Raw genomic sequence first — 12,270 nt, forward strand, 5'->3', positions numbered from 1 at the left:
TTCTCTGCTCCTCCCTGGGCACATCATGTGGCTGAATGTGGCTGTCTGCTCCCTTCCGCCCACTCTCTCCCTCCCACTTAGGCCAAGGCCTTCTAGATTTGTCGTCTACTGCTTCTCTTGTCCACTGACCTGATGGCTGTTCCTCTTTCCTCCCCACCCCAGCTTTATTGACATACAACTGATATATAACACTGTGTAAGTTTTAGGTGTACAGCATGTTGATTTTGATACACTCACATACTGCAAAATGATGACCACCACAGTGTTAGCTAACACCTCCATCCTATCACATAATTACCATTTCTTTTTTTATGGGGAGCACATTTAAGATCTACACTCTTAGCAACTCTCAAGTATATAATACAGTATTAGTGACTGTAATCACCGCGCTGTACACTATACCCCAGAACTTATGGTCTCACAACGGAAAGTTTGTACCATTTGACCAACGTAGTCTTTCTTGCCTTGATGTCCCAGAACACAGTGGCCATACCCCATGTGGATTGTTATTATGTGACTGTTGCCCTTGTTAGATAATGAGCTCCTGGAGGACAAGGGCCATGTCTCTCTCATTCATCGCTGAGTCACCAGGTCTGGCATAAAGATATATTAACTTTCTGTAAGTGTCTACTGAATGAATGAAAAAGCAAAGAAAACACCCAGAAGACAAATCGGGATACCTCGGACACCCCCTCTTTCCCCAGGGGCTGTGTAAGCCACCTCTTATCCATCATGCTTTTTTGTGTTCTAGAATTTTTTTTTTTTTTCATCCTCACCTGAGGACATTTTTGCATTCATCTTCAGATAGAGTAGGAGGGAGAGAGGGAGGAAGAGTGAGAGAGAGAAACATCGATGTGAAAGAGACATATCGACTGGCTGCCACCCACACAACCCCAACCGGGGCCGGGGATGAACCACAACCAAAGTATGTGCCCTTAGCAGGAACCGAATCCAGGGTTCTCTGGTCTGTGGGCTAACGCTCTAACCACTGAGCCAAACCGGCCAGGGCATGTTCTGGGATTTTTTTTTATTTTTTTTATCCTCACCCGAGGATATTTTTCCATCTTTTGTACAGATAGAGTGGGAGGGAGAGAGAGGAAGGGAGAGAGAGTGAGAAACATCGACGTGAAGGGACACATGGAGTGGCTGCCACCCGCACGACCAACCAGGGCCGGGGACAGACTGCAACCGAAGTATGTGCCCGTAGCGGGAACCAAACCCAGGTCTCTCCGGACCGCAGGCCGACGCTCTAACCGCTGAGCCAAACCGGCCAGGGCTGTTCTGGGATTTTTAACAGCTGCTTTTCCTGTGCCCTTGGTAGTAATGATTCCACATTGGAGTCAGAGCCTTCTAAGTCAACTGGTCCTCCCACCCCCTCTCACACAAGTCATCATTAGGTATATCCCTCGTCATCCGGTCAGCACGCATTTATTGAGCACAACCATGTGCCCGGCACTGGGCTAGGTGCTTGGGATACATCAATGACCAAAACAAAGGTCCTCACCCTGCTGGAGCTTTCACTATAGCCCAGAATCTCCCCATCCTCAAAGTCGATTTTCCTAAAGATGTGGTAAGTTGTGCACAGGCTGAGCCGTTCTTGATCCATTTCTGCAGACGCAGCTCATGTACAAATGGGCCCAGCCGAAAATTTGTAACGAAGATCTCGAGGGGGCTGTGAAGCTGCCTGCCTCTGGCGTGAAGACCCGCTGCCCGCCATGCAACCCAGGCTTCTTCAAAACCGACAACAGCACCTGCGAGCCCTGCCCGTATGGCTCCTACTCCAATGGCTCTGGTAACCACTTGACCGCCTGGTCCCTGCATCTCATTTGTTCCCATACCACCCACGAGAGCAGGCCGCGTGGGTGCTCAGGGTGGTCAGGTGTTCTTCCAAGGGAGGCAGTGAGGGCCAGAATGCCCCTGAGGGCTAAGTTCAGGAAAAGAGCAGTCAGGGTGGGCTCTGTCTGTAGGTCACAGCCACACTTGAGACCCCATTCCAGCTGCGATGTGACTCAGGCCTGCAGGTGCCCCATCCTCGCCACAGAGGCTTCCAGCGTGTGGCAGGGATGCTAACCAGAAGGTTTGGGGAGCTGGGATGACCAGCTGGGATGACCAGCTTGACACTTAAGAGCCTGTAAGCCATGCTGCAGAGAGGAGTTGGGGGGAATTTGTGTAACTATTCATGTGAAGGCATTTACTGCTCATAATATGACAAATAATATGAACTATATGGATCAGACTAGAAGATACATTTAAGTTTTGAAAGGAAAAATGAGGTGGGCAAGAGGATAGCTGGAACATGGAAAGGAAGGGTCAGTGTTTTCAGTTTGAGTTTGTTGAATACATTGCCAGAATGTTTTTGGTCAACTTGATATAACTGTGCAACAGTGCTCAGCACCCCTTTGTTTGGCTGCCCATGACTGTTGCCACTTGTCTGTGTGACCACAGCTCCAGTTAGGGTGGCTGCAGTGTTCTTTCTGAGTGCATGAGTCTTATGCCCAACCCCCCCCCAGATTGTAGCCACTGCCCAGCTGGGACTGAACCTGTTGTGGGATTTGAATACAAATGGTGGAACACGCTGCCCACGAACATGGAAACGACCGTTCTCAGTGGGACCAACTTTGAGTACAAGGGCATGACAGGTAAGGGCCTCTCCCTTTACCATACACTCTGCTCCCTGCACGCCCACAGGGGCTCTTCCTGTGTCACCTGTTTTCATACTCTTGCTGTCTGGAGAAAAATGAGCTAATCAGACCACATGTTCCCTGGAAAGTCCCACTCCTCATAGGCATATATTCTGCCAAATCTCATTTCAGAGACAGAAACTGAACTAGAAACAGCACACACACGCCTCCAAAAGTCTTGCTCTGAGAGCTTCAGAGTCTTTGACTAAAGTAGTGGGATAAGTGTAATGTGGTTTATGTTGGGCAGTGGTTCCAGAGTGTCATTTGGGTGCACAATTTGCCCTGCAGCCAACACCCCCAGGGCATTAACTCTCTGCTCTTTCCAGGCTGGGAGGTGGCCGGTGATCACATTTACACAGCCGCTGGAGCTTCAGACAATGACTTCATGATTCTCACTCTGGTTGTTCCAGGATTTAGGTGAGGAATACAAAGCTAAGGGGAAGCCCCCACCATGTTGGCCACATCCAAGTCCCACGTACCTTGGAAAGTTGTGGGGAGAGGGCCCTGGCGTGCTGAAGTGGCAGCTCAGACAGAGGGAGCCTGGCAGTGGTCTGACCACGTGACCTGACGCTGACATGGGTTCTGAGTCGCTGCCCATGCTAATCCACCTACTACTCTCCCATCCCATCTAGTTTCTTGCATTAACTGGCCACGTGCCACTTAATTTCTTCCTCTTCACAGCATCAGATAAGATTTTTTAAAGTTTTTTTTTTTTTTTTTTTTAATAGGGCTAGAAGTGCCCATAGACAATTCATCTTTCTTTGGAGCAAGAAGATTGTTCTTGTTATTATACTTATCCCCTTTTCCCAAGAAGACCTAGGACAAAAAGCCATTTGTTTGTCATGAAAAAAACAAAACAAAGAACACTATAGGCAGTGTGGTGCAATGGGATGAGCACTGGACTGGAAGACAGGACACTTGAACTTTGCCACCTACTTGCTTTGTGAACTTGGGAGTCACTGTGTACAGGCATTAGACTCCTGGTCTGTAAAACGAAGGGGATTGACAGTCTGTGAATTTGGACTCACTCAGGTTGAGATGACTTGTCCAGTCCATTTGTTAGCACAGCTGTGTAGACAGGAGCTTGGACCTGCAGGTCCTCAGAATTCAAGCAAATGGCCAAAGCCAGAAAAAAGCCATAAGTGGATTTCCAAAGCCAAAGTGAACTCTTCTGCCCATGTGCACTTTATTTTATTTTTTATTTTTAATCCTCACCCGAGGACATTCTTTCTATTTTTTGTTCAGATAGAGTGTGGGAGGGAGAGAGAGAGAGAGAAACATCGACGTGAAAGGGACACGTCGAGTGGTTGCCACCCACACGACCCAACCAGGGTCGGGGACAAACTGCAACCGAGGTACGTGCCCTTAGCGGGAACCAAACCCGGGTCTCTCAGGACCGCAGGCCGACGCTCTAACCGCTGAGCCAAACCGGCCAGGGCTGCCCATGTGCACTTTAAAGATGGTCTTCCCATTGCCAATCTGGCTTCTCCATTCCCACCTTCAACCTCCCTCCTTTCCATCCCTGCCGTGGTGCTCAGCTCATGGTAGTGGCTTGGAAGGTATTAGTGTCCTTTCCCCTCCTTTACATTACTCAGGGTTGAGCAGATAAATCCCATGTTTGAGAGGTAAGAAAACTTTTTAGGCTTTTTTTTTTTTTAATCCTCACTCGAGGACATTTTTGTATTCATCTTCAGATAGAGTGAGAGGAAGAGAGAGAAACATCGATGCGAGAGGGCCACATCTACTGGTTGCCACCCACATGACCCCAACCGGGGCCAGGGACAAACTGCAACCGAGGTACATGCCCTTAGTGGGAACCGAAACCCTGGTCTCTCTGGTCCGTAGGCCGATGCTCTAACCGCTGAGCCAAACCAGCCAGGGCTTTTTTAGGCTTTTTGAGGATAACATTCCCAAAAGTACTTTTCGATTTGCAAATCTGATCACCACAGTAAAGGCTTTTGCACCTCCCCCACTCACTCCCCCACACCCTCCTCCACCCCTTTGGCTTTGGCATGGCTCTCTCTTCTGCAAAGGAAGGAACAGCCTGAGAACTCTGCTGAAGAGAGTACAAGTTGAACTATCTGCTCATTCAACCCAGGCAAAGCCCTCACCATCCCAAAGGGAGAGCTGCTAAGTGAATGTAGGCAATCTGCATCTCATGACAGTGGTGGTGCTCACCCTTTAATGTCCATATGCATCACCTGGGGATCATGTCAACGTGCAGATTCTGACTCGGGGGGTCTGGGGAGGGGCCTGAGGTTCTACATGTCTAATAAGCTCTAGATGCCCAACCGGTGTGGCTCAGTGGTTGAGCGTCGACCCATGCACCAAGAGGTCACCGGTTCGATTCCTAGTCAGGTCACATGCCCAGGTTGTGGGCCCGATCCCCAGTGGGGGGCATGCAGGAGGTGGCCAATTGATGTTCTCTCTCATCCATGTTTCTATCTCTCTCTCCTTTTCTCTCCCTCTCACTCTAAAATCAATAAAGAAAAAAACATTAAAAAATAATAATAATAAGCTCTAGGTGATGGCAATGCTGCTGGTCTGGGGACCACACTCTGCTTGTGCGTCTATATAGCATTTATACAGCACTTCCGCATCTGTTATGACTGTGGATCTCACCACAATGATGGGAGGCAAATAGGAAAGATATTATCTCCATTTTACAGATGAGAAAACTACAGTTCGGCTATACCAAGGTCACATAGCTAAGATGGAAGAGTTGGACTTCATCCGTGCTCTTTCCAACATACTCAGAACTTAATCTTGTACCCCAGCAGACCCCTTGCTGCTCGCTGGGCCCTTCAATAGGTACCACCTGGCCGCTGGAACTGACTTTTGATTTCTGGCCCACAGACCTCCACAGTCAGTGATGGCAGACACAGAGAATAAAGAGGTGGCCAGGATCACATTTGTCTTCGAGACCATCTGCTCTGTGAATTGCGAGCTCTACTTCATGGTGGTATGTTTTCCTTTCTTTGCCTGCAGTAAGGTTCCCAGGGAGGGCTACGGAGAGAATTGGCCCCTCGGCTCCATTGGTGCCTCAACATAACAGACACCCCTGCTTATAATAATTTCACAGAGGAAGGGCCCAGTTTAACGTGGGTTTGGCCAACTGGGATGGCCCTGGGATGGGTGACGGGATGAGCACCCTCTTCCCCACCAGCCACCCAGCCAGCATGCATTATTCACTTGTCTGTCTTGGGTTCAGGGTATGAATTCTAGGACCAACACCCCCGTGGAGACGTGGAAAGGTTCTAAAGGCAAGCAGTCCTTTACCTACATCATTGAGAAGAACGCTACTGTGAGCTTCACCTGGGCCTTCCAGAGGACCAGTTTTCATGAGATAGTGAGTTCCTCCCCTTCCTCAGATCCCTGGCTCCCAGAAGAGACCTCTGATCCCAGGAGGCTTCTTAGCATTAGTTTAAGTAGGAGTATGAGGTTCAGAATCCAAGGATTAGGTTCCTAAGGAGTCAAGCAGAGAACTGCCTATTCCAGTCCCGAGAAGCATCTAGCATTGTCCAAATAACTTCCAGCTAAGCTCCTTAAATTACCTGTCCCTCCTCGGCAGACCCTGCCCTGAGGACGTGTGTGGTGCCTCACCCGGTACACTCTGTTCATCCCTGTCGTTGTTTTTAATAACAATAACTCTGGTTTTATTTTATTCACGCAAAGTAATGCAGGTTATTTGCAGAAAACATAAAAGGTAGAAAGAAGCAAAAAGGAGAAATAAATCACCTACTACCCAGAGATAACCCAGTTAACATCTAATCATCTCCTCTCCAGGAGATACTCTACAAATTGTTTTTTCCTTTCACAGGGAAAAGACCTGATTTTTTTCTTTCCTTCTTTTTAAAAAAAAAAATTATTTTAGAGAGAGGAATGGGGGGCAAGGAGAGAAACATTGATGTGAGAGAGAAATATCACTTGGTTGCCTCCCACACGCATCCCAAACAGGGATTGAACCCGCAACCTAGGTATGTACCCTGACCGGGAATCGAACCCACAACCTTTTTGTGCATGGGACAGTGCTCAACCAACTGAGCCACACTGGCCAGGGCAAGACCTGCTTTTTTCATATGACAGCATCTACTGCATATTTTCCCCATGACACTTAATATTTTTATATATCATTTTTAAATGGTTCAGATTTGCTTTAAAATTACACAAAATGTCCCTGGCCGGTTTGGCTCAGCAGTTAGAGTGTTGGCCTGCGGTCCAGAGAGATCCAAATTTGATTCCCGCTAAGGGCATGTACCTTGGTTGCAGTTGTCCCTGGCCCTGGTTGGGGTCGTGTGGGTGGCAGCCGGTCTATGTGTCTCTCTCACATCGATGTTTCTCCCACTCTTCCTCTCTCTCTCTCTCTCTCTCTCTCTCTCTCTCTCTGAAGATGAATGCAAAAATGTCCTCAGGTTAGGATTAAAAAAAAAAAATTACACAAAATGGCCCAGCCAGTGTGGCTCAGTGGTTGAGCATTGACACCTATGCACCAAAAGGTCGCCAGTTCAATTCCCAGTCAGAGCACATGCCCAGGTTGTAGGCCAAATCTCCAGTTGGGGGGCATGCTGGAGGCAACCAATCGATGTTCTCTCTCGTCGATGTTTCTATCTCTCTCTACTTCTCCCTTCCTCACTCTCTAAAGATCAATAAAGAAAAAAAATTAAAAATAAAGTAACATGACACAAAATATACATAAAGAGCTACTGTTAAGTGAGTAAAAAAGAATTAGATGCTTATCAGATTTTTCTCAAGTATTGAAAGATAAAAACAATAAAGTAATACCAGTGATACCTCGGTTCTCGAACGCCTCGGATTTCGACCAAATCGGTATTCGACCAGGAGATTCGAGAAACTTTTGTCTTGGAATCCGAACAAATATTTGGAACTCGAACTTCCGAGATGAGCCGAGTTGAGCCGAATGGCGTTCATTCGGCCCAGCGCGCCTTGCTTGCGTCATCAGTGTGAGTGCAGAGAGAGAGTCACGCTTTGTGGAGAGAGTCACGCTTTACACTGAATTTAACCCTTAGACATACTGTACACTTTTATTTTTTGTTGAGACTTATGTTTTTCTACATATTATATACAAATTAGGCCAGTAAATAGGCATTTTCTGGGGCTTGGAACGAATTAATCCAGTTTCCATTATTTCCTATTGGGTTTCATTGCTTCGGTTCTCGAACAATTTGGTTCTCGACCGTCCTCCTGGAACGAATTATGTTCGAGAACTGAGGTATCACTGTAATTTTCTATTTTCAGAGAACTCAGTTGCTGCTTGTGTCTCTCTCCTCTTGTTTCCTTTTTCCAGGGCAGAAAGTACACCAATGACATCACCAAGATCTATTCCATCAATGTCACCAATGTCATAAATGGGGTGGCGTCCTACTGTCGGCCCTGTGCCCTGGAAGCCTCTGACATGGGCTCCTCCTGTACCTCTTGTCCTCCTGGCTACTACATTAACCGGGATTCAGGAACCTGCCACACCTGCCCCCCTAACACAATCCTGAAAGCCCACCAGCCCTATGGAGTTCAGGCTTGCAAGCCCTGCGGCCCAGGGACCAAGAGCAACAAGGTGCCAGCCATGTGTTGTACATCCTAACTGTGGCCTTCTGGGATGAACCACCTCAGAGGGTGCCAGGTCCTAGACGGGGTTCTTGAGGGGCTGATCCCCAAGCACTCCCTGTAGCATACTTCCAGGGTAGAGTCCTAGAGGACACCCTTCCAGGCTGTAACCATGGATAGCACGTTCTTACCTGTAGCAGTTGGTTTTCAGGAGGTAGGCCTCAGTCATGGAGCTAGGTCTCATCTTCAAGAGATGGGTAAGGGAGATTAGTGACCTCTGGTCCAAAGGATTATTTGGCATCTGTGAGATACCTGAAGGGAAGAAATAGTGGGATCTATGGCTCAAATTCAGATCTACTTCATTCCAGCCTATTATCACGGGAACTTGCCCCCTCTCCTTTGGGAAGGTAACCCACCTTTACTGGAACACTTTGTTAATTGACATTGCTGTGTTCTATCCCAGTGGTTTTCAGTGCCGTTGGCCATGTACTGTCTGAATCTAAGAAAGTACTGTAACTAAAAGCTCTAGCATTCATTAATGCTTTTAAGTGAATTTGTATTTTACTGACCACAACCACTCGGACATACATCTGTGAGGTATTATGTATAGTCTGCAAACGTTGCTCAGTTTAGCTGTGCAGTAAGTGCAACAATTCTACAGACCCCTGGCAGCCTTTTAGGGGCACCCTGGACTTCTGCAACACATTTCTTCCCCTGAGGCTCCCTCTGCTGCCAAGGGGAGGAATGACAGTTTATAAGGCAGCTACTGAATGAGGACCCTAAAATGGAACAAGGAAGTTTATGGGGAAGAATGCCCCCTTTTGAAATTCAGCTTCCTACCAAGACCCTGGGAAAGAGGAAGCAAGGTTTAGTGAGTTTGAAATGGGGGGAGGGTCAAGGCTTATAGTTTCTCTCCTGCCATCCCGGACTCCCTTCTTCCACTTAGCACCTCGTCATCTTTTGCTTGAAAAGAAGAAGGGCTATTTTGTACCTTGAGAGCATAATCTAAGCATAATCTAAGCATAGGGACAAGGCTATAGAATCTGATCCAACTGCTTACTGGAAAATAACAGGTTTGGGTTGGTACATGATATATGTGCTAACAATTGAGTGGTAAGATGTACATAAACCCCACAGCCACTGTTTCGCTTCTAGTGCCCACCTGCAATCCTTACTTCCTCTTCTTTGGGCTGGACCAGTCTGGGTCTCTGCTGTGGTCCCCTCAAAGGCCCTGTCCCAGCAGCCAGCCTGACAACCCCTTTTCCCTCAGATCCACTCTCTGTGCTACAACGATTGCACCTTCTCAATCAGCACTCCGAGCAGGACTTTAGACTACAACTTCTCGGCTCTGGCAAACACTGTCTCCCTAGCTGGAGGGCCAAGCTTCACTTCCAAAGGGCTGAAATATTTCCATCACTTTACCTTCAGTCTCTGTGGAAACCAGGTAAGCTGTGCAAGTACTGATGGTGTGAGAATTGAAAGGGGTTACCAGTGGACCGGAGGCCAAAGATAGACACAGAAGAAAAGCTAACAAAACTTCAGGCAGCAGAGGATTGAGGAGATGAAAGGCTTTTAAATGATTATTATTCTCTTTGAGTATTCTCTCCTTTAAAATGAGCCCTGGCCGGTTTGGCTCAGCGGTTAGAGCGTCAGCCTGCGGTCCACAGAGACCCGGGTTCGGTTCCCACTAAGGGCATGTACCTTGGCTGCAGTTTGTCCCCGGCCCTGGTTGGGTTGTGTGGGTGGCGGCCACTCGATGTGTCCCTTTCACATCGATGTTTCTCTCTCTTCCTCTCTCTCCTTCCCGCTCTATCTGAGTGAAAAATGGAAAAATGTCCTCGGGTGAGGATAAAAAAATAAAATAAAAATAAATAAAATAAAATGAAATCATCTGGGCCCTGGCCAATTGCTCAGTGGTTAGAGCCTTGACCCACCGACCAAAGAGTCACAGGTTTGATTCTGGCCAAGGGCACATATCTCAGTTGTGGTTCGGTCCCTGGCCCTGGTTCGGGTCATGTGGGAGGCAACCAATCAATGTGTCTCTCTCACGTCGATGTTGCTCTCTCTCGCTCTCTTCCCCCCAATCTATCTGAAGACAAATGGAAAAAAATTAAATAATTTGGATTATAAATATTTAGGAAAATAAAAGTGTTTTAAATAAGGTGTGCATTTATTCCTCCCTGACCTTCATTCCCTCAAAATGAGTATATGAAAACTACGCAGGAGGAAGATTTCTTTTTTACTTAAGAAGGCAGTTTTCAGTAATCATGGCACTTGTCATTTGTTTCCTAGAGGGTGGGTAAAATAAAGTATTCTTGGTTCATCTACATGTATCTTTGCTGACAGTACAAAAGTAAGTAACATGAAAGGCTTTATTTATATGCTAAGAAAAAAATGTTAGCACCAGTCATTTCATGTTGCTGCAAATATTTTGTATCCAAAACTCAAAGACAGAAATGGGTAATCACACCACTACAACACTTGATTAAATTACAAACAAGCCAGGATTTGCAGTTGGAAAGTTAGTTTCCAATGTTATGAAATAAAAAGCATCTTGATTTAGTTTGTGACTGTGTGGAGGTAAGGCCTTGAAACCACATGGCTGCTACCCATCTTCTGCAAAAAAAAAAAAAGGTTGAATTGTGTTTATATGGAGAACATGTTAAGAAATAAAGTAGTCTGTGAAAGATTAGAGATAGATGTCTCTGTCTTGTTTATAAAAGCCTGGCTGGTGTGGCTCAGTGGTTGAGCATTAACGTATGCACCAGGAAGTCGCTGGTTCGATTGCCAGTCAGGGCACATGCCCAGGCTGTGGGCCTGATCCTTGGTCAGGGATGTGCAGGAGGCAGCCAATTGATGTTAATGTTTCTCTCTCATTAATGTTTCTATCTCTCTCTCTGTCCTCCTTCCTCTCTAAAATAAATAAACACTTTTTAAAAAATTCTTTGGAAAAGTAAAAGCTATGGAAGTGACAGGTAATGATAACTTGGGAACTGAGACTAACAAAAGCCCAACATAGCAAAAGTTTTATTCAGTGATTTGGGAGAGATGAAGATGGAGAATTTAAGTTTGTGTCCATTTTTTTTCCCACTCCATTTTTCTGTTCAGAAATGCTTACTGTGTACTGTCACACTACAGACCCTCAGTTCAAACACAATACTATTGTTTTATTATTTAAAGGTTTCTTTCTGATCTCATGTTCTTTATTTCCTACAATCTAGAAAATAAACTGAGATATCAGATTTAGCAATTTAGCTCGATTTGCAATAAAATGTATAATATTGAAAATCCTACATTCTAAATGCTTAGTCCACTTAAATTTAAAATATTAAACAAATGATTTTCTCTTATAAAACAAGTTATAGATTATATTCCATAAATTTAATATTTTTGAGGGAACAATATCTCAATATTTCCTCTATTACAAATTCTCAAGGAAGGAATCTCAACTCCTACGGTCTCCAGATTTATTTATTTTTTTTATCCTCACCCGTGGACATTTTTCCATTTTTTGTTCAGCTACAGTGGGAGGGGGAGAGAGGAAGAGAGAGAGAGAGAGAGAGAGAGAGAGAGAGAAACATCAATGTGAAAGGGACACATCGAGTAGCTGCCACCCACACGACCAACCAGGGCCGGGGACAAACTGCAACCAAGGTACATGCCCTTAGCAGGAACCGAACCGGGGTCTCTCTGGACCGCAGGCCGACACTCTAACTGCTGAGCCAAACCGGCCAGGGCTTTCTCCAGATTTTCTATACAATGAGGGCTGGTAAAAACTGAAGAAGCAGACTCCTGATAATTTTTTAAAAAATGGAATAGGACCGTGGCTAGTTTTGTTCAGTGGTTAGAGCATCGGCCCTCGGACCAAAGAGTCGCAGGTTCAATTCTGGTCAAGGGCATGTACCTCGGTTGCGGTTTGGTCCCTGGCTCTGGTCAGGGTTGTGCAGGAGGCAACCAATCAATTTGTTTCTCTCTCTCTCTCTCCCTCCCACTCTGTCTGAAAATAAATTAAAAAATTATCCTTAGGTGA

The 12,270-nt window shown here is 46.3% G+C and overlaps 1 protein-coding gene across 3 annotated transcripts in view; it reads left to right on the forward strand.

Annotated features, from left to right (window-relative positions):
• The window catches only part of ELAPOR1 (endosome-lysosome associated apoptosis and autophagy regulator 1), a 70,499-nt gene that overhangs the window by 52,747 nt on the left and 5,482 nt on the right, over positions 1-12,270 (forward strand). For all 3 annotated transcript variants that reach the window (XM_036272481.1, XM_036272483.1, XM_036272482.1), the window contains 7 exons: positions 1,615-1,792; positions 2,511-2,639; positions 3,008-3,098; positions 5,538-5,643; positions 5,893-6,030; positions 7,987-8,250; positions 9,511-9,684. In XM_036272481.1, coding sequence (XP_036128374.1) covers positions 1,615-1,792; positions 2,511-2,639; positions 3,008-3,098; positions 5,538-5,643; positions 5,893-6,030; positions 7,987-8,250; positions 9,511-9,684 — 1,080 coding nt within the window. The remainder of the gene's footprint in view (positions 1-1,614; positions 1,793-2,510; positions 2,640-3,007; positions 3,099-5,537; positions 5,644-5,892; positions 6,031-7,986; positions 8,251-9,510; positions 9,685-12,270) is intronic.

Source organism: Molossus molossus, unplaced genomic scaffold, assembly GCF_014108415.1.
Source record: "Molossus molossus isolate mMolMol1 unplaced genomic scaffold, mMolMol1.p scaffold_m16_p_20, whole genome shotgun sequence".
Classification (NCBI taxonomy): domain Eukaryota; kingdom Metazoa; phylum Chordata; class Mammalia; order Chiroptera; family Molossidae; genus Molossus; species Molossus molossus.